At 39.2% G+C, this 20,500-nt stretch overlaps 1 protein-coding gene across 3 annotated transcripts in view; it reads right to left on the reverse strand.

Annotated features, from left to right (window-relative positions):
* The window catches only part of LOC139396208 (guanine nucleotide-binding protein G(o) subunit alpha-like), a 158,515-nt gene extending 138,353 nt beyond the window's left edge, over positions 1-20,162 (reverse strand). For 2 of the 3 annotated variants that reach the window (XM_071143396.1, XM_071143438.1), the window contains exons 1-2: positions 19,707-20,141; positions 19,484-19,526 (exon numbers count right to left, since the gene is read on the reverse strand). In XM_071143396.1, the coding sequence (XP_070999497.1) occupies positions 19,484-19,526; positions 19,707-19,824 (161 nt within the window). In that variant the 5' untranslated portion in view covers positions 19,825-20,141. Of the gene's footprint in view, positions 1-19,483; positions 19,527-19,706 lie in introns of all 3 variants that reach the window. The other variant, XM_071143374.1, reaches the window with a different exon arrangement.
* Positions 20,163-20,500: the final 338 nt, after the last annotated feature.

Below are 20,500 nucleotides of genomic sequence, written 5' to 3' on the forward strand. Positions count from 1 at the left end.
AGCTGTGTAGTGCCAGGGTAAATCAGCAGTGTAGTGCCAGGGTAAATCAGCTGTGTAGTGCCAGGGTAAATCAGATGTATAGTGCCAGGGTAAATCAGCTGTGTAGTGCCAGGGTAAATCAGCTGTGTAGTGCCAGGGTAAATCAGCTGTGTAGTGCCAGGGTAAATCAGCTGTGTAGTGCCAGGGTAAATCAGCTGTGTAGTGCCAGGGTAAAAACCAGAACGTGTGTCCCTTGGGGTTCCTAGGGTCAGTAAGTTTGGGAAACGCTGCTCTAACCGCTAGGCTTCCTGCTGCCCTATGGCTCAGCTCACACACACACACACACACACACACACACACACACACACACACACACACACACACACACACACACACACACACACACACACACACACACACACACACACACACACACACACGGCCAATCAGCTCAGAGAAGTCAGCTCAATCAGTATTAGATATTAATTGAGAATGGAAAATGAATGTGTTCATTTAACAATTGTTAGTGCATCGATTCATTCCACAAATCAAATCGAATCACTTAAAACGAAAAGCATCGTTCCTGTATCGTATCAGACGCCATTTAGCTATATGCGTATCGAATTGTGCTTTGAAGGAGGAACATCTGTGTGCAAAGCTGTCATCAAGGCAAAGGGTAGCTATTTGAAGAATCTCAAATATAAAATTGATTTTGATTTGTTTAACACTTTTTTACTTACTACATGATTCCATATGTGTTATTTCATAGTTTTGATGTCTTCACTATACAATGTAGAATATAGTAAACATAAAGAAAAACCCTTGAATGAGGGTAAAACTTTTGACCGGGATTGTATATCTTTAAGCTTTCTTATATCTCTCAGATATACAGAGCCTTCAGAAAGTATTCACAACCCTTTACCTTTTCCACATTTTGTTGTGTTATTATATCTCTCAGATATACAGAGCCTTCAGAAAGTATTCACAACTCTTTACCTTTTCCACATTTTGTTGTGTTATTATATCTCTCAGATATACAGAGCCTTCAGAAAGTATTCACAACCCTTTACCTTTTCCACATTTTGTTGTGTTATTATATCTCTCAGATATACAGAGCCTTCAGAAAGTATTCACAACCCTTTACCTTTTCCACATTTTGTTGTGTTAGTCTGAATAAAAAATATGTATATTTTATGTCACTGATCTACACACATAATGTATTTTCGAAAAGCTGAAATGTCTTGAGTCAATAAGTATTCAACCCTTTTGTTATGTCAAGGCGAAATAAGTTCAGAAAGTAAAAATGTCTTGAGTCAATAAGTATTCAACCCTTTTGTTATTGCAAGGCGAAATAAGTTCAGTAGTAAAAATGTGCTTAACAACTCACATATTGCATGGAATCATTCTGTGTTCAATTATAGTGGTTTACCCCAAAAAATGTATGACTACTCCATCTCTGTACCCCACACATACAATTATTTGTAAGGTCCCTCAATCGCCTAGTTAAATAAAGGTTAAATAAATAAATAAAATATTGAGTACTGAATTTCAAGCAGAGATTCAACCACAAAGACCAGGGAGGTTTTTCAATGCCTAGCAAATAAGGGCACCGATTGGTAGAAAAAAGCAGACACTGAATATCCCTTTGAGCATAGTGAAGTTATTAATTAGGCTTTGGATGGTCCTTCCTAACTCAGTTGCCGAAACTCCCGGAGAAACTGCTCAGGGATTTCACCATGAGGCCAATGGTGATTTTAAAACAGCTACAGAGTTAAATGGTTATGATATGAGAAAACTGAGGATGAATCAACATTGAATGTTCTTGAGTCGCCTAATTACAGTTTTGACTTAAATCAGCCTGAAAATCTATGGCAAGACTTGAAAATTGTTTTCTAGCAATAATCAACAACCAACTTGATTGAGCTTGAATAATAAAAAAATAAATAATGGGCAAATATTGTATATATCCAGGAGTGCAAAGCTCTTAGAGACTTAAATGATGACCAATCTGGCTCTGCGCCTATCCCCACTAGACACTTCATGACACACAGGTTAAAATACCAAAACCAACTGTGAACCAACTCTATTAATTTGGGGAGAAGTCGAAACACATATGAAACATTCATGGACATTTAGCTTGCTGTTGCTAAAAAAAATATACACTACCGTTCAAAAGTTTGGGGACACTTAGAAATGTTCTTGTTTTTAAAAGAAAAGCAATTTTTTTTGTCAAATTAAAAAAAAACTAAAATTGATCAGAAATACAGTGTAGACATTGTTAATGCTGTAAATGACTATTGTACAGTAGTTCCTCCTTTAGAAGTTGCGTCATACTGGGGCTCACCTTGCGTGCTGCCATAGCATTCTGTGGCATGTCATTTAATTCTCAGCGATTTTTCTGTTACTGCAAGTTATTGGTAGTTTAACTAGCATCTTTGAGAAGCATTTGATAGTATTCCATATTGGCATTACCAGATAATTTAAAACCTTTTTTGTAATAACATAGTATATGGGATTGATTTGAAGAAATTTGGCTTAATTAATTTGATTAATATTATGGTGTTTCTATGGCGCTGTGCAACGTTAAGTTGGGAGTAGGCTACAGGATCGGAGGATTCTAAATTGTTTGCCTTCATTAGACAACTTTGTTCCAATATTTCTGTAAATCAGTGATATTTATTCCCATAGAAATTTGTTATGGGTCCATAACTAAATCAACATCTGCATTTTGAAAGAGTATTTTTTATAATTATTTTCTTAACAAAATGTGTTTATTTGTTTTATAGGCTACTGTGCAGTCTACAATACATACTGTTGAAACATGGGAAAGTGCAAGTGGGAGACCAGCGTTCAAATCCCTGTTGGGGAGGAAGGAGTAGGCTGTCCTCGTAAATAAGAATGTGTTCTTAACTGGTTCCATATGTGTTATTTCATAGTTGTGATGCCTTCACTATTATTCTACAATGTAGAAAATAGTCAAAATAAAGAAAAATTCTGGAATGAGTAGGTGTGTCCAAACTTTTGACTGGTACTTGCTTAATTAATTGGAGGATTCTAAATTGTTTGCCTTCATTAGGCATTACTCAACACTAGTGAGACTCATTTCGCCTATGGTAGGCCTACAGTATATCAAAACATTTTTTTGTTAATGACGTGACTCTGTCAATAATTACATTTTGAGGATTGGAGGACTCTAAATTAACATCTAAGGGGCATTTTCCGTTAGATATTCTCACAGATCCTAAGCAGGTTTTATATAATTCTAAATGAATTAATAATAATAATCACTTTGTTTAAAAAGTAACAATATTTTGGAGATTTCGTTTTTCATTTAACTTAGAGCGAGAAAAAGGCAAAAACGCAGACATCACTTCCTTATATTCAGTCAACACATATCTCAAGAATATCATGGCATATTTGAACAAGTAACTAAATAAACATCAGAATTTTGAAATAGTAGTTTTAGATATTTTATTAACGAAACATCGCATACAGTACATACTGTAGTAAACATGGGAAAGTGCCTAATTCCTTACATAAGGGAGAGCAGGCCATGTCCAGACATTCTCGGTGACCTCAAGTACTCACTGACTCTGTCTTTAATGCTTTTTCGGGTTGCATCGGTCATGGGCGGAAACTCCTGAGACACAGTATTAATGATGAACACCCGGAGGTTCACTGGTAAGCCACATTTGCCTCGGGATCCATCCCAGTTTGTATTCTGTGCCCACTCGTGGTATCTCTCTTCGGTTACACATCTCCACCTGACTCTCCGCTAATGAGGAGTGACTCTCCTCCAATACCACCTGGCTCTGGACCTTCTGCTGGTCTCCCTTCAATGACTCGATCTCGGTCTTCAAAGTTTGAATCTCACCCATGAGCACCTTCATCAGATGAGCAGAATGGTACCGCCCTGAGCCCCCATCGATTACAGTGGCCTATGATAGAAACAGTAGATCAATTAAGAATTAAAAGTGACTCCAACACACAAATTCTGCCTACACATTTTAGGAATCTAGCTTAACTAACCTCTTTCTCGGCTACCATGTGTTTTTCAGTGCGACCCGTTGTCCAGCCCTTTGTCCACTGATCTCCACGGATCGTTGTACGCATGGTTGTAAGCTCTGCAAAAACACATTCACGTTTTTAATACATAATTATCGATTTTATTATACAGTACGCCTACACATTGATAGGCTATATACCTTCTCTTTTTTTATATAAAATGCTCTGAAACCAAAATACCTTTAGTTTTGGTGATCCTCTCAGCTCCGGCTCATTTTCAAGTCATCTGGTGGTTACAGTTCTAACCCTGGAACGGGTAGCACCATAGAAAGAAGCTGGAGGTTACAGTCCTAACCCTGGAACTGGTAGCACCATAGAAAGAAGCTGTTTATTACAGTCCTAACCCTGGAACAGGTAGCACCATAGAAAGAAGCTGGTGGTTACAGTCCTAACCCTGGAACAGGTAGCACCATAGAAAGAAGCTGGTGGTTACAGTTCTAACCCTGGAACTGGTAGCACCATAGAAAGAAGCTGGTGGTTACAGTCCTAACCCTGGAACTGGTAGCACCATAGAAAGAAGCTTTTTACAGTCCTAACCCTGGAACGGGTAGCACCATAGAAAGAAGCTGGTGGTTACAGTCCTAACCCTGGAACAGGTAGCACCATAGAAAGAAGCTGTTTTTTACAGTCCTAACCCTGGAACGGGTAGCACCATAGAAAGAAGCTGTTTTTTACAGTCCTAACCCTGGAACGGGTAGCACCATAAAAAGAAGCTGGTGGTTACAGTCCTAACCCTGGAACGGGTAGCACCATAGAAAGAAGCTGGTGGTTACAGTCCTAACCCTGGAACGGGTAGCACCATAGAAAGGAGCTTTTGGTTACAGTCCTAGACATGACACTGTGGCCATTGAGCAATTTGCTCAAAGGTAAACTGGTCAAGGCCATCAAGATGTTTTGACTAGAGAAATTGACAATACAGCAATACAACAAATACATTGATCATCTCAGTAAGGTTTTACCTGTGGTCGTGGAGCTGGGTGGAAGGGCAACTAAAATGTAGTTTATATGAACATCCGCATTTCAATGTCTTTTTCTCAATATTTTATTTTATTAACAAAAGCATAAAGATGTTGCTGAATAAATATTGTACTGCTGTTTTGAGTTAGAAATGTAACACTTTAGAGTACCTAAGCATCGAATACTTTGCAAGTTGGGGGATTTTTCCCAAATGTAGCCGGGTTATAAAAAGTCTATTGTCCTGCTAATAGGAAACATTTGCATGATGGGCTACACCTGCTACAGTTGTGAAAAACAAGTGTTTGAAAACCTGTTTTCAAAATGCCTCCAGTTGTCCATCACTACTGTAAATAAAAACACAGCATCTTGTTTACATCTTGTTTACATTCTGTATTGTGTCACACATAATTTGCCTTTCCAATTACTTTTAGAGTTTGGGATTTACAAATGTGCGCTTTTAATTATTAGTTCCATTGTTTAGATCTAACGTGCAGACTTTTTTTCTTTAAATGATTATGTAGCATGCCCCATTTTTGACCAGTTGCAGTTGTAAGTTGTCCTAATGAAGCCTCATCCATGTCTCAGCCAGTTCATTTATATAGGTCTAGGCCCTGTATAAATAGACTCCAATTAAGCCCTCTTATTGTTCGTAAAGTCAAATTAAAATGAAGATTATTGTTGAAATTAATTTCTCAACTGGTGTAGGTTTTCTCCATCTGTTGGTGTGCAACACTTGCATAACAAGTTAGCTATATTTTCAGCACCAGCCTACCCCAGCACCAGCCGACCACGGCCAAACCTGCTGGCCAATTGTGCGCCGCCCTATGGCACTCCCAATTACGGTCGGATGGGATACAGCCTGAATTCATACCCTAGATATATATATTTTTTCCAGAACATTAACCGTGTGTAGGTAGATATGTGTGTAGGTAGATGTGGAAAGATAGATACAAATGTTTTGTTGCAAGTTGGGGGGGTCACACCTAGCGTGCCTATTAGATAAGTCTTTAGTAAAGGTTGAATAGTCTATTGTTCAGCTAACAGGCCATCCTGCTACGCTTGTGAAAACTAATGATAATACTTTTTCCTCTTTCCACATGTTAAAGATTCCAATAGATAAAGTGTTTTATCCACAATCGGCCCCAACCCCAATTAATACATTTGGGCACAGTCAATAGCGTGCTGGACTTCGAGCTAGAATGTTGAGGGTTCGAAACCTGATCCCTGCTTGTTTCATTACATTATTATGCCGGTCTCAGACAAATAGCCTGGATTGTTACTCCTATCTCATTCCTCACTCTCTTTTCCACGCGTCATTCAGCACGCTTGTGGGCGTGCTGGCAGGATGTACTGTTTTTTATTCTGTATATGAATTACAAAATAATGTTTCTAGTCTATTGCATAGCTACAATGTGTAATCATTGATGTCCCAGGAGCAGGAGTGGTAAACACTGTTGAAGTGTATAATTGTAATACATACTGTACATGCAGACACAGCATCATTCACAGAATGGAGTTTGATACACCTGGTTTTGGATATGACAGAAGAAAAACTTGCAAAATAGCGATTTTGTAAATTAACTTTATGACAAAAAAATGTGCACATTCATTTGTTTCTACATTAACTAACATATTCCTCTCAATTGTACATTTTTTGCTTGACTCGTTATGACGTTATAACTACTTACATTTGCCACCGCGTAATGTTTTGTCAGCCATCTTTGCTGAAAAAAGTTAACAGAGAGGGGTGGCTCAGTGTCAAATTCGTCATTGGAACCACTCGATATGATTGGTCATATAAAAACCTTGGGACCCAAATGCATAATGAGTGCTCTAACTCCCCCTTGTGGTGGTCTGGAGCAATGAAGCCGTGACGCTGGGTACCTCTAAGTCCTGCGGTGTAAGTTCGCAACTTTTGTAGGAGGAACCACTGTAGCTGGAAACGGCTGATTTTTTATGGAATATCTACAATTGCGAAGAAACTGAAGATCTCGTACAATGCTGTGTACTACTCCCTTCACAGAACAGCACAAACTGTCTCTAACTAGAATAGAGAGAGGAGTGGGAGGCCCCAGTGTACATCTAATCAAGAGGACAAGTACATTAGTGTGTCTAGTTTGAGAAACAAACGCCTCATAAGTCCTCAACTGGTAGCTTCATTAAATAGTACCCGCAAAACACCAGTCTCAACGTCAACAGTGAAGAGGCGACTCCGGGATGCTGGCCGTCTGGCCAGTTCCTCTGTCCAGTGTCTGTGTTCTTTTGCCCATCTTAATCTTTTCTTTTCATTGGTCAGTCTGAGATAAGGCTTTTTCTTTGCAACCTTGCCTAGAAGGCCAGCATCCTGGAGTCACCTCTTCACTGTTGACGTAGAGACTGTTTTTTTGCGGGTACTATTTAATGAAGAACACAGACACTGGACAAAGGAACTCTGCCTAGAAGGCCAGCATCCACTTGCAAATTTAAGGAAAGTTGGTGGGTGCACAGTGCACTGTTCGGATGCTGAATTATTTTGGATGAATGTGCGAAAGTAACCTTTTTTTAAGTGATTTGCTTGACAATGAACATGTGTTCATGGCACACTAAAAGTGAATAGATTTTTACAATTAAAGCATGTAAAGACATAAGACGAGCTGGGGGGGTTGCTTGCATGCTGGCTGTGTGGGAGTGCTTGACGCGTTTGCTGAGGCAACAAGTCGGGCGAGAGGCAGCGCTGCATGGTACTGGCTGTATTATGCCAGCAGCGAATTTTGTAAGTGATGGTTTTATTCTTTCAAGTAAAAACTACCAATATTCAGTGGCTAAAGCCCTACAATCGCAATTCAAATATTGCTAAATACCAGTAAATTGAAAATGTGTCCTATCTATCTTTCTGTGCAGCTGGCTAGCAGTTAGCTACTCAGTCTATTCTGTGCCTAGGCTAATTATTTTCTGCAGTTTATTCTCCCATCACTATAGCAACTCATCAACACCAAAAATAACCCTACAATGTAACCTAACAAAAGAGGTTCTTCTCCAGCGAGGAATTTTTGTATGGAGGTCAATGAGAGTATCAAATTTGGTTAACAAAAAATGTAATGGCTTATTTGGTACGTGTGGCTTATTTGATAGAATAGTTGTTTCATAATGATTAGGTTGTTACGAGTGTACTGATATAAGTAGAACACGTGACATCCCGGCAACTTTGAGAAAAAACACTTTATATTAGAGTTGTGCCTGGTCGTCACTTTACCACAGCCACAAAGTCATAAACCGTGCCTATTTCTAGAATTTCTCTTCTTAAAATGTGATTTTAAACCTAACCCTAAACTTTTATTTATTTTTGTATATGTTTTTATATGACCCTAACCTTAACCACACTGCTACCTTATACCAAACCCTAACTTTAAATTAAAACCCTTAAATAATTTTTACGACATAGCAAACGTTGTGGCTGAGGTAACTACTGCACCAGTTGTTCAAGTGCATATCTACCCTCTCATTGGTTAGGACAGACCTACCTGATCTTGCCTCCTCCCGACTGCCTCCATTTTTTAAAAACATTTATTTTTATTGTCACAGCCGCCACTAGAGTATCTGATCAATACCATGGATAATCTGTGACCCAACTCAGGTGTAGGCCTACTTTAAAAGTAATCTATGCTATTAGACTAGTAGCCTTCTGTGTTACAGTTCAGATTTAGTGAGAAAAGTTAGGCTGTGTGTGTCAGTGTTAGGCTTTGTGTGTGTGTGTGTGTGTGTGGGGGGGGATGCATAACATAGCATATTTTTTCAATTCTAATTTCATAAATTTTTTAAAATTGTTATAAACTCTCAGTTTTTCACAAAGCATGAAGATATGTTAATAATATGACCACCATATCTTTAATGATTGGGTTTAAATTATTGCAATTATGTATCCTGTACTGCTTAAATTGCATATTAAGTGCACAATTTGCATAATATAGCATTTTCATTTAAGAATTTTTACTTTATTTTAATCATATCTGTGTTCTACATTAGCCCTGAAAATGTAATAACAATAATACCACATTATCTTGAGATATTGGACAAAACGTGTTGAATTTAAGAATCCAGACAGGTGATTTGGTGCCATTTGGTGCCATTATTGACTAGGGCTTAACATTAAACTGTCCGTGACCTTTTTGACGTTTTCTGATCACTTACAGATTAGATATTGAAGCAATGGTAAATCCTATCCTCATTAATTGAAAGGGTCTGTTCCTGAGAAGCTTCTCTGTAACACCAGAACCACAGTTTAAATTTGTCCCCTAACACGTCAGTATGCAAAATCCAGACAAGAGATTGCAGCAAAAGAAACAAAGCACCAACACAGGAGATGTTTTCAATGCAATTTGTTTTGCTTCATTGGACACAGAAATTATGCTGGACGATTTCCCATAGGTAGTTAACTAGCTAATGTTTGCCAGCTAGCTTAGTGTTAGACTTTCCATGCAACTAGTAGAGTTTTTTGTGATTAGCTAGCACGCTAGCTAGTTTTCTAACCAGGGCCGTTTCTAGCTCTTTGGGGGCCCTAAGAGAGATTTGGTTGCCCCCCCATTTTAGTGACCCCCTCTTGACGGTGGAGAGAAACATTTTAGTTTTCATGCAATTCTACTCATTTTGCCATGGGGCAGGGAGAAGGGAAAAAAACAGTTTTACAGCTTATTTCCTACCATTCTACCCATTTTGCAATGGGGTGGAGAGAAATGTGCAGTTTTAAAGCAAATATCCTTAAATGTTACACATTTTGTAATGACATATGCCATGTTAATATAACTAATATTAGTGAGAATGATTAATGGGGTCCCCTGGAGGTCAGGGCCCCTGGGCACGTTTGGCACAGAAAAGTTTGGTGATCGACTACGAATGTCTCGGAGATCGACCAGTCGATTGCAATTGACCGGTTGACAACCACTGTTATAAGGTTAGATAGCTAGCTACTTTTTGTCAACAAACCTATGAGTAAGGTTAGTTCATTTTCAATATAAACACTCGCTACCTTAATGTTAGCAAGTACTAGTATTGCTAGCTGTATAACGCAACATCTAGTTAAGTAGCTAGGCCTAGCTATAGGCCTAAACTATAGAAATCATTATAATGATAACTAGTATAAGTAGGTTAATGTAGAGTGTCTATGCTAAATTGTCATACATTCTTCTTCTCTACCGCAGATTCACATAAGGTTTTTTTGTAAACATTTTATTTAACCTTTATTTAACTTGGCAAGTCAGTTAAGAACAAATTCGTATTTACAATAACGGCCTACCCCAGACGACACTGGGTCAATTATGCGCCGCCCTATGGGACTCCCAATCACAGCCGGATGTGATTCAGCCTGGATTCGAACCAGGGACTGTAGTGACGCCTCTTGCACTGAGCCCAAGTTCTCAGACTCCAGAATGGGAAAATGCTTAGAAGAAAGAAACAGATGAAGACAGAGACATTGTTGATTTCCATTGTTACTTGTAATGTTAAAAAGGAGATAAAAAGAAGGGCTGTCCCCGACTAAAAATAATCTTGGTCGACCGAGAGTCGTCTGTTCTTTCGACCAGTTTTGGTCAAAACTTTAAAATGTGTATTTTTCCATATATAGACACACCCTAGGTTTGAGTAAAATCAACTGCTGAGCTTGTTAAATGCTTTAAGACACGCAAATTACTAGAGAGGGAGCTAGAGATCAAAAACCAGAAGAAAGAAACCTGTTCCCACCCTCCTCCTCCTGCTGCCCGCTGCTGGCCTTCACAGATTCTGCCTTTAAGCTCCTGAAGTTGCCGGTAATAGGCCACACCAGCGGTCGGCAACCTTTTCCATTTGAAATGCCAAGTTATCTTAACATTTCGACTGATCTGTGTGCCAGTTATGATTTTCATATGCACATTTTCATGGAACAGTTTTATTTCATTTATAATAAGGTCTTCATATCTCAAAATCAATGTAATGTGGTTAAACAAAACTCTATCTAAATGAAAATGATACAAATATAAAACTAACTTCTATTTCCATTGCCAGTATGTAAAAATAGCCTATATAAAGCAAACAAATAAAAATATTGCAGCCTGCAAATTTCCTGATAAAAATAAATATCTTACAAATCACATTGGCTACGGATGGCCTGTCTGCAAGGAACTTGAAACATTGTATCAACTATTAACTTCGTCAGCCCCAAAGCTCATGCTAGCAAACCTTCAACATTGTATAAAATATTCTTGGCCTTCAGAGTTTCCTGCCCCAGTGAGCTCCAGACAGGCAGACACAGCTGTAGGCTATTTGCACAAGGGATAAGAAGTAATCAGGAAGGCCAATTTTATGACGTTTCCACCCGACCAGAGTATAACATTTTTCCCCCTTTCATGCTGAGTGGTTATTGAAAGGGAGAGAGCTGTAAAGATTTTTCAAATTGGCTACTTTAGGAACTATTTTCATTCTTAATGGATGTAAAAGCAGACTTTGTTTACTTACAGTTTGAGGCGAAGAAAAAAGCCTAAGCCAAGTTTTATGTGTAATCAAGTGCGTGTCCTTACTCAAGATTGACAGAAGCCCAAATTGACAACTTGTAAATGGAATTAAATAAACCCCCCCCAAATTCTCCACTGCCTCTGCAATGGATGAGTCCACTCAGACAGGCGTGAATCAGACAGATTTCTCGTGTGCCATCATTTTTTTATATACAGTGGGGAGAACAAGTATTTGATACACTGCCGATTTTGCAGGTTTTCCTACTTACAAAGCATGTAGAGGTCTGTAATTTTTTATCATAGGTACACTTCAACTGTGAGAGACGGAATCTAAAACAAAAATCCAGAAAATCACATTGTATGATTTTTAAGTAATTAATTTGCATTTTATTGCATGACATAAGTATTTGATCACCTACCAACCAGTAAGAATTCTGACTCTCACAGACCTATTAGTTTTTCTTTAAGAATCCCTCCTGTTCTCCACTCATTACCTGTATTAACTGCACCTGTTTGAACTCGTTACCTGTATAAAAGACACCTGTCCACACACTCAATCAAACAGACTCCAACCTCTCCACAATGGCCAAGTCCAGAGAGCTGTGTAAGGACATCAGGGATAAAATTGTAGCCCTGCACAAGGCTGGGATGGGCTACAGGACAATAGGCAAGAAGCTTGGTGAGAAGGCAACAACTGTTGGCGCAATTATTAGAAACTGGAAGAAGTTCAAGATAACGGTCAATCACCCTCGGTCTGGGGCTCCATGCAAGATCTCACCTCGTGGGGCATCAATGATCATGAGGAAGGTGAGGATTCAGCCCAGAACTACCCGGCAGGACCTGGTCAATGACCTGAAAAGAGCTGGGACCACAGTCTCAAAGAAAACCATTAGTAACACACTACACCGTCATGGATTCAAATCCTGCAGCGCACGCAAGGTCCCCCTGCTCAAGCCAGCGCATGTCCAGGCCCGTCTGAAGTTTGCCAATGACCATCTGGATGATCCAGAGGAGGATTGGGAGAAGGTCATGTGGTCTGATGAGACAAAAATAGAGCTTTTTGGTCTAAACTCCACTCGCCGTGTTTGGAGGAAGAAGAAGGATGAGTACAACCCCAAGAACACCATCCCAACCATGAAGCACGGAGGTGGAAACATCATTCTTTGGGGATACTTTTCTGCAAAGGGGACAGGACGACTACACCGTATTGAGGGGAGGATGGATGGGGCAACCTCCTTCCCTCAGTAAGAGCATTGAAGATGGGTCGTGGCTGGGTCTTCCAGCATGACAACGACCCGAAACACACAGCCAGGGCAACTAAGGAGTGGCTCCGTAAGAAGCATCTCAAGGTCCTGGAGTGGCCTAGCCAGTCTCCAGACCTGAACCCAATAGAAAATCTTTGGAGGGAGCTGAAAGTCTGTATTGCCCAGCGACAACCCCGAAACCTGAAGGATCTGGAGAAGGTCTGTATGGAGGAGTGGGCCAAAATCCCTGCTGCAGTGTGTGCAGACCTGGTCAAGAACTACAGGAAACGTATGATCTCTGTAATTGCAAACAAAGGTTTCTGTACCAAATATTAAGTTCTGCTTTTCTGATGTATCAAATACTTATGTCATGCAATAACATGCAAATTAATTTCTTAAAAATCATACAATGTGATTTTCTGGATTTTTGTTTTAGATTCCGTCTCTCACAGTTGAAGTGTACCTATGATAAAAATTACAGACATGCTTTGTAAGTTGGAAAACCTGCAAAATCGTCAGTGTATCAAATACTTGTTCTCCCCACTGTAGCCTATATTTGCCACTGCTCGACTAAAACAATCTCGGTCGACTAACAGCTTATTGACCAAACAATCGACCAGCCGACTAAATGGGGTCAGCCCTAATATTTTTTAGGTATTAGGTATTTTCACTTGGTAATGAGTAGTAAGTAATTATATGGTAATTATAAAAGTAACTAACTATAAACTTACTTTAAATAGCTAAATCCTGTGTAACAACTAGCGAAAGCATTGTACTTATGCAGATATGTAGTCTGTGGTCTATTAGTGTGTTTACCTTACCACTTGGGTGGCGCTTTCAGAACCTGATGATTGGAGTAAGTAAGTGTTCCTCAAGATACACTTCAATTTAACTAGCTAAATCCTGTATAACATATTGTAATTACATAGTACTTATGCAGAAATCAAATGTAATCTGTGGTGTACTAGTGTATTATTTTCTCACTTGTGTGATGCTTCTAGAAGCCTCAAAATTAGGTCCAGGTTGTCAGGATGGGTAATCCACTAATAGGTAACAATAATAGATACACATAAATTACTAGTTGTTTTGAGTAAAGTATAATGCAATTCACTTGGTATAAGTTTATAGTGAATCCCATTCCCAAATCTTCAAAACATTTATTATAGAGGCATACAAAGTATGGTAAGTACAGTCAATAAATTACAGTATATTCATCCATCCTCAACAGTAAATGAATTACCTTTTTGGAGGATCAAAACATTCTGGTGGATGAACAAATTGTGTTTTGTAAATCCAGAACATGTATCGATCATATCTTCTCGGTCTGCACAATAGTCAGAAATAGACTACAGGAAAATAAGCCTACTTTTGCATGTTTCATTGATTTCCAGAAAGCTTTTGATTTCATAAATAGGGATCTTTTAGCCTATAGTTTGATAAAAACAGGGGTTGATTGGACATTTTATCACGCAATCCAGTCCCTCTACCAAGCACCAACTGCCTGTGTGTGAGTTAATGAATTTCGTACAGATTGGTTTCCCACACCCTCGGGTGTAAAACAAGAAAGAAAATGTTATTGGTGCAAAAGATGGAGACTCATGATCAATCAGAAAATAACACAGACAATGCATTTTCGAAAACCCGGTACTAAGAAAAGTGTTTTTCAGTTTTGTTTTGGTGAAGAAATGATTGAGTTCACTAGCAATTATAAATATTTGGGTCTTTATTTTGATGAACATATGACCTTTATATACGTCACATCTGCCCTGGCCGACTGAGCAAGTAGAGCTCTTTTTTTTAACCTTTACTTAACTAGGCAAGTCAGTTAAGAACAAATTCTTATTTACAATGACGGCCTACCCCAGCCAAACCCGGACGACGCTGGGTCAATTGTGCACCGCCCTATGGGACTCCCAACTCGAATCAGGGACTACAATGACGCCTCTTGCACTGAGATGCAGTGCCTTAGTTGGATATGCCAATTGCCAGAATAGCCAGCAAAGTTTTTCAATGGCAATTTCAATAAAACACACACACAATACACACACAATAACATACGCACTATACATATTGGCCAGTCTGAGATAACTCTGCCTAGAAGGCCAGCATCCCGGAGTTGCCTCTTCACTGTTGACGTTGAGACTGGTGTTTTGCGGGTACTATTTAATGAACCTGCCAGTTGAGGACTTGTGAGAGGTCTGTTTCTCAAACTAGACACTCTAATGTACTTGTCCTCTTGCTCAGTTGTGCACCGGGGCCTCCCACTCCTCTTTCTATTCTGGTTAGAGCCAGCTTGCGCTGTTCTGTGAAGGGAGTAGTACACAGCGTTGTACCAGATCTCCAGTTTCTTGGCAATTTCTCGCAAGGAATAGCCTTCATTTCTCAGAACAAGAATAGACTGACGAGTTTCAGAAGAAAGTTATTTGTTTCTGGCCATTTTGGGCCTGTAATCAAACTCACAAATGCTGATGCTCCAGATACTCAACTATTCTAAAGAAGGCCAGTTTATGGCTTCTTTATCAGCCCAAAGGTTTTCAGCTGTGCTAACATGATTGCAAAAGGGTTTTCTAATGATCAATTAGCCTTTAAAAATGATAAACTTGGATTAGTTAACACAACGTGCCATTGGAACACAGGAGTGATGGTTGCTGATAATTGGCCTCTGTACGCCTATGTAGATATTCCATAAAAAAAATCTGCCGTTTCCAGCTACAATAGTCATTTACAACATTAACAATGTCTACACTGTATTTCTGATCAATGTTATGTTATTTTAATGGACAAAAAAAAAATATCTTTAAAAAACAAGGACATTTCTAAGTGACCCCAAACTTTTGAATGGTAGTGTATGTAAATAAGGTATTTCTGTTTTTTTGTTTTATACATTTGAAAACAATTCTAAAACCTGTTTTTGCTTTGTCATTATGGGGTATTGTGTGTAGATTGCTGAGGATTTTTATTTATTTAATACATTTTAGAATAAGGCTGTAACATAACAAAATGTTGACATTTTCAAGGGGTCTGAATACTTTCCGAAGGCACTGTACCTGCAGTACCTGTACCTGCATATGCAATGGTTAGGAGATGAAGCAGATTACATTTTTCATTTCACCTGTCAACTAATTTTACATTATGAAGCTGAAGTAGTTCCCCAGAACAGTTGAGCAAGTCACGTGTTTGTTTGTAAATGGCACAGTGGGAGAAAGCGGGAGCAGGTGAGTCCAGTTGTGTATTGACAGGGTTGGGTTTTTTGTTGTTGAATAGAGTGATCAGGGACATGCAACTATAGTTTTTCTTCACAGAATATACATTAGTGCAACACATTAGGCAGAAAACAGCTTCCTTTTCATCATATGACAACAGAAGTGCAAGACTATTTGGATGGCAGCCACATAAGTAAGGTCTTTTTTTATGCATGGCTATCATATTTCGAATGTTTAGGCCTATCATATAAAGAATGTAGCCAGCTACAATTACCAATGTATAGCTTAAAGTTAATCTAGCATTTTACTGGAGAAAAATAGGCTGGGGGCACCCGAGAAAAGTACCAGAGTAAAGTAGCTACATATCAGTCAGAGCGCTGTCTGCTGAGAGAATGCAGTTTGTGAATTCTCATTAGAATTTAAAAGTGAAACACAAAATTAGTCTGATGCTGAGCAGAAATTCCAATAAGCATTTTAGATCTACGTTTACAAAATGCAGCAAAATATTTTCTTATGCATTTGATCTTTTTTTTATGTGGCTGAATTAATAAGGTGACGGGGCATCATATTGTGTTAGCTTTCTGCCGTGTTTGAGAAGTGCTATCTTGATTTCCTTGCGTTTTTTCTTTACTCCATTCTCGGCCCATCTACTCCTCCCCCTCTTCTCCGAGCTTAGCAGGCAGGCCCATTGCCCTAGCGACGCCACACAGAAACAGCGGTAGACATGCTGCTGGAGAGCCAGTACTGTTCTTCCTTCAGACAAGCATGCGTCAAAACTTTGTTCATTTGCACAATGTCTCTCGTTCAAATACGCTTGTAAATGTCTGAACTCACCAAAAATTACATTTGGTATCACCTACCTATACTTGGTATCACCCATCTATATTTGTATAACTTCATGAGCTGGATTGCCTGGCTTTGCAATTTGTTTATTTTTGTTTGCGCTCATTAGCATATTTAGCTAGCAGCCTCTATGGAAATTCGCTATTACCTGTGCTAATTTTCAGAGCATTTTTGATAGTAGATGCCCAATGGGCTTTTTTGCTGTTCTTTTGGCACCCCCTTGTGTACCAAGTCGGTAATACCTTAAATCTCGGGATTAGAGAAGGATGGTATAACGATATGAAAATCTGGATACCGCCCAACCCTATCACCTAGTAATTACTTATGCAGATAGTACATGTACTCCGTGGTGTACTAGTGGATTTATCCTCCCACTTCAATGGCAAGGGTGGATTTATCCTCCCACTTCAATGGCAAGGAGGTTCAGGTTGTCATAATGGGCAACATACACATTATTTATAAGTATTTTTTTATATATATAATCTTGGATGACACCCGTATGGTAGACCCCAGTCAGTGAGGTAGACCTAAATCTGATCTGTTTTTCAAACTCAACCGAGTTAACCAAGATGGTACACTTTTGGGGGGCAACGGCTAGCAACAACACTGAGTGGAGATTTTGTAGAGTGCGCATTCATGGGTTGGTAATTAGAGCCTATCCAACCTTTCTAATCTTGGACAGCCAGCGCATCTGTCCACAAGAGATTACAACCTTGCAACAGTTGTTACTGAATCGGATGTTGCTGATAGGAAACAAAACACTAAAATGGTGAATGTAGTGGAAACTTGCCTATTTGTAACAAGCATTTTAATATGGAATTACAGATTGCAATTACCACTAGTTATGAGTTATTACAACTAACTATAACAATGTAATGAGGACCCCTTAAAATGACAGTCATCATAACATTAATCTGAATTCTTAATTAGTCGACTATCTGAAATGGCATGATTGATTGATTAATTGATTGATTAAAGGCAAGAAAGGGTGTTGGCTATAAGGCAGGCAAATAAAAATTGCAGTGTGAAGTTCCCACCCAATTATTCGCTCAGATAGCCTACATAAATGTGTTTGAGAAAAAAATTATTTAATCTTTAACATTCATCAATTACAGTAGGCTCCAAAAGTATTGGGACAGTGACACCTTTTTTTGTTTTGGCTGTGTACTCCAGCACTTTGAATTGATACAATGACTATGGGGTTAAACTGCACTCTGTCAGCTTTAATTTGAGGGTATTGTCATCCATATTGGGTGAACCGTTTAGAAATTATAGCACATATTAGGGGACCAAAAGTATATCCCCATATTAGGGGACCAAAAGTATTGGGTCAAATGTACTTATATGTGTATTAAAGTAGTCAAAAGTTTAGTATTTGGTCCCATATTCCTAGCAAGCAATGATTAAATCAAGCTTGTGACTCTACAAAATTGCTGGATGCATTTGCTGTTTGTTTTGGTGTTGTGTTTCAGATTATTTTGTTTACAATAGAAACTAATGGTCAATAATGTCATTTTGGAGTCACTTTTATTGTAAAGAAGAATCGAATATGTTTCTCAAGACATGCTAACCTCTCACCATTGCAATAACAGGCGAGGTTAGCATATTTTTTTTTTTGCGTCTGTAACTTTCTCACTCATCATTATTCATAATTAATTCAGGATTATCTGTAATCATGGTAGCATCCACATTAATGTAGAGGTGTTTATAAACATATTATATTATTATTTACAATAAAAGTGACTCCAAAATTGCACAATACATTATTTACCATTGACTTTTATTGGACAGAAAATAATCTGACACTAGCTTGAGTGCCTGTTTATCGTTGCCTGCTAGGAATAGTTTAATACACATATAAGTGAATTTGACCCAATACTATGTACAAAAAGTGTTGACATTTCTAAACGGTTCACGATATGGTAAACAAAAATCTAAAATGAAATCTAACAGTCTGCATTTAAACCTCATAGGCATTGTATCATTTCAAATCCAAAGTGCTGGAGTACAGGGTCAAAACAACAGCAAATGTGTCACAGTCCCAAAACCTTTGGAGCTCACTGTAGCCTGTACCACTTGGGTTGACTTCACAAAATCAACTCATTTTCCATTGACAGCAGTCAAACGTTAAAACCAGCAGATATCTCCCACAAAAGCTAGCCGGTCTTAATATACCCCGGTTACATGTATAGCCTATAACATTCATATTTCTCTAAATTATGAAGCAGTTTGCTTGCCCGATCAAACATTGAAGGGACAGGAGACATATCTGGGAGATACAACATGCCGAATTGAGAGGTGTATTCTCGGGAACTGGTCATTGCATTGCACGGTTTATTAATTTAATAATAGAGACTGACACAAGCTGTCAGTGAAAGCTAACGTGCATTAGCTGTATAGGCAAAACAGGTTCCGATTTCAGCACCATTATTGGTGCTCAAAGATATTTCCCTTAACCCGCAACGCTGTCGGTTTAAGCTCTTCTCACCAGAAAAGGTCAAACATATTTGGAAATGTCGAGGACCAAATAAACCTTTCTCAAGCTACTACTGTGTGTGTGTGTGTGTGTGTGTGTGTGTGTGTGTGTGTGTGTGTGTGTGTGTGTGTGTGTGTGTGTGTGTGTGTGTGTGTGTGTGTGTGTGTGTGTGTGTGTGTGTGTGTGTGTGTGTTAAGCCTTTCATGAGTATACATCACACACATTCAATGCAAACAATTATTAGACCGTGGCACTTACTTCATCTGTTTCACGATGGTACTTTTTCCTGACTCCCCAGCCCCTGAAGGGATGAAAAGAGATAATGGGGTATTAAGAAACGTTACATCAATGCTGTGGTTTTAATTTATATTCATAGTCTAACCAGAAAGCAGGTGTGTGATTTGGACACTTCAGACTATGGACAAGCAACCAGGAAGCCGATCGACAGGGTCCGGCCACCCCTCCTTCCGAAAAATCTTACCGAGCAGGAGTAGTTTTACGTCTTTCGCGGCTGTGACTCCATCTTCTTTGAGGTTTTTCTCGATAGCCTTGCTCCTGTCCAAAGCCGCTCTCTCCTCGGCGCTCAGTGTACATCCCATGGCTACACAACCTCTGATCTTCTTGATATCCAAAGTAACGGTTGGCGAGGACCGAAATATACGAGCAATTATTTCCCCCCTATTCCTTCCTTATCCGTCTCTAGGCTGACTCGCTCTCGTTCTCCCCTCTCGCTCGCGCTCTGCCGATGACTGGTTAAAGCATGAATAAATTCGCCACGACAACGTTTGACACTTGTTTGAAAAAAGGACTTGTCTTCGTATCTTGCGCTCACGCTCTCTTTGTCAGTGTCGTTGTGCTTGGTCCTCGGGCGGGGAAACTCTACTGGGCGGCGGCAACAGCTACGAGCGCTCGCATCGTTTAGCTTGCCACTCACAATGAACGGAGGAAGGAGAGTGCGTTTAGATCCGCACTACACTTGCTGACGTCAGGACCAAAGCGAGCATGCACGAGCAACCATCCTGGTGGCAGAGTACCGTTATACCTGTTTGGCAGTCTCAAGTCAAAATAATTGTATTTATTCTACAGGGGTTTCGTTTTCGGATGGGCCGCAAGCCAGGTTGTCTGTTAGACGTTGGGCTAGATGTGATCTTATTAAATCATAACTGGCTTGCAATTAACTTATTATGCAAATAGCACACAGTTTATCTAATAATTGGTCAATCACCATCATAAGTCCATCATCATCATCATAAAAACATAATTAGGCCTATCCTC

The sequence above is a fragment of the Oncorhynchus clarkii genome, chromosome 1, assembly GCF_045791955.1.
Source record: "Oncorhynchus clarkii lewisi isolate Uvic-CL-2024 chromosome 1, UVic_Ocla_1.0, whole genome shotgun sequence".
In the NCBI taxonomy this organism is placed as follows: domain Eukaryota; kingdom Metazoa; phylum Chordata; class Actinopteri; order Salmoniformes; family Salmonidae; genus Oncorhynchus; species Oncorhynchus clarkii.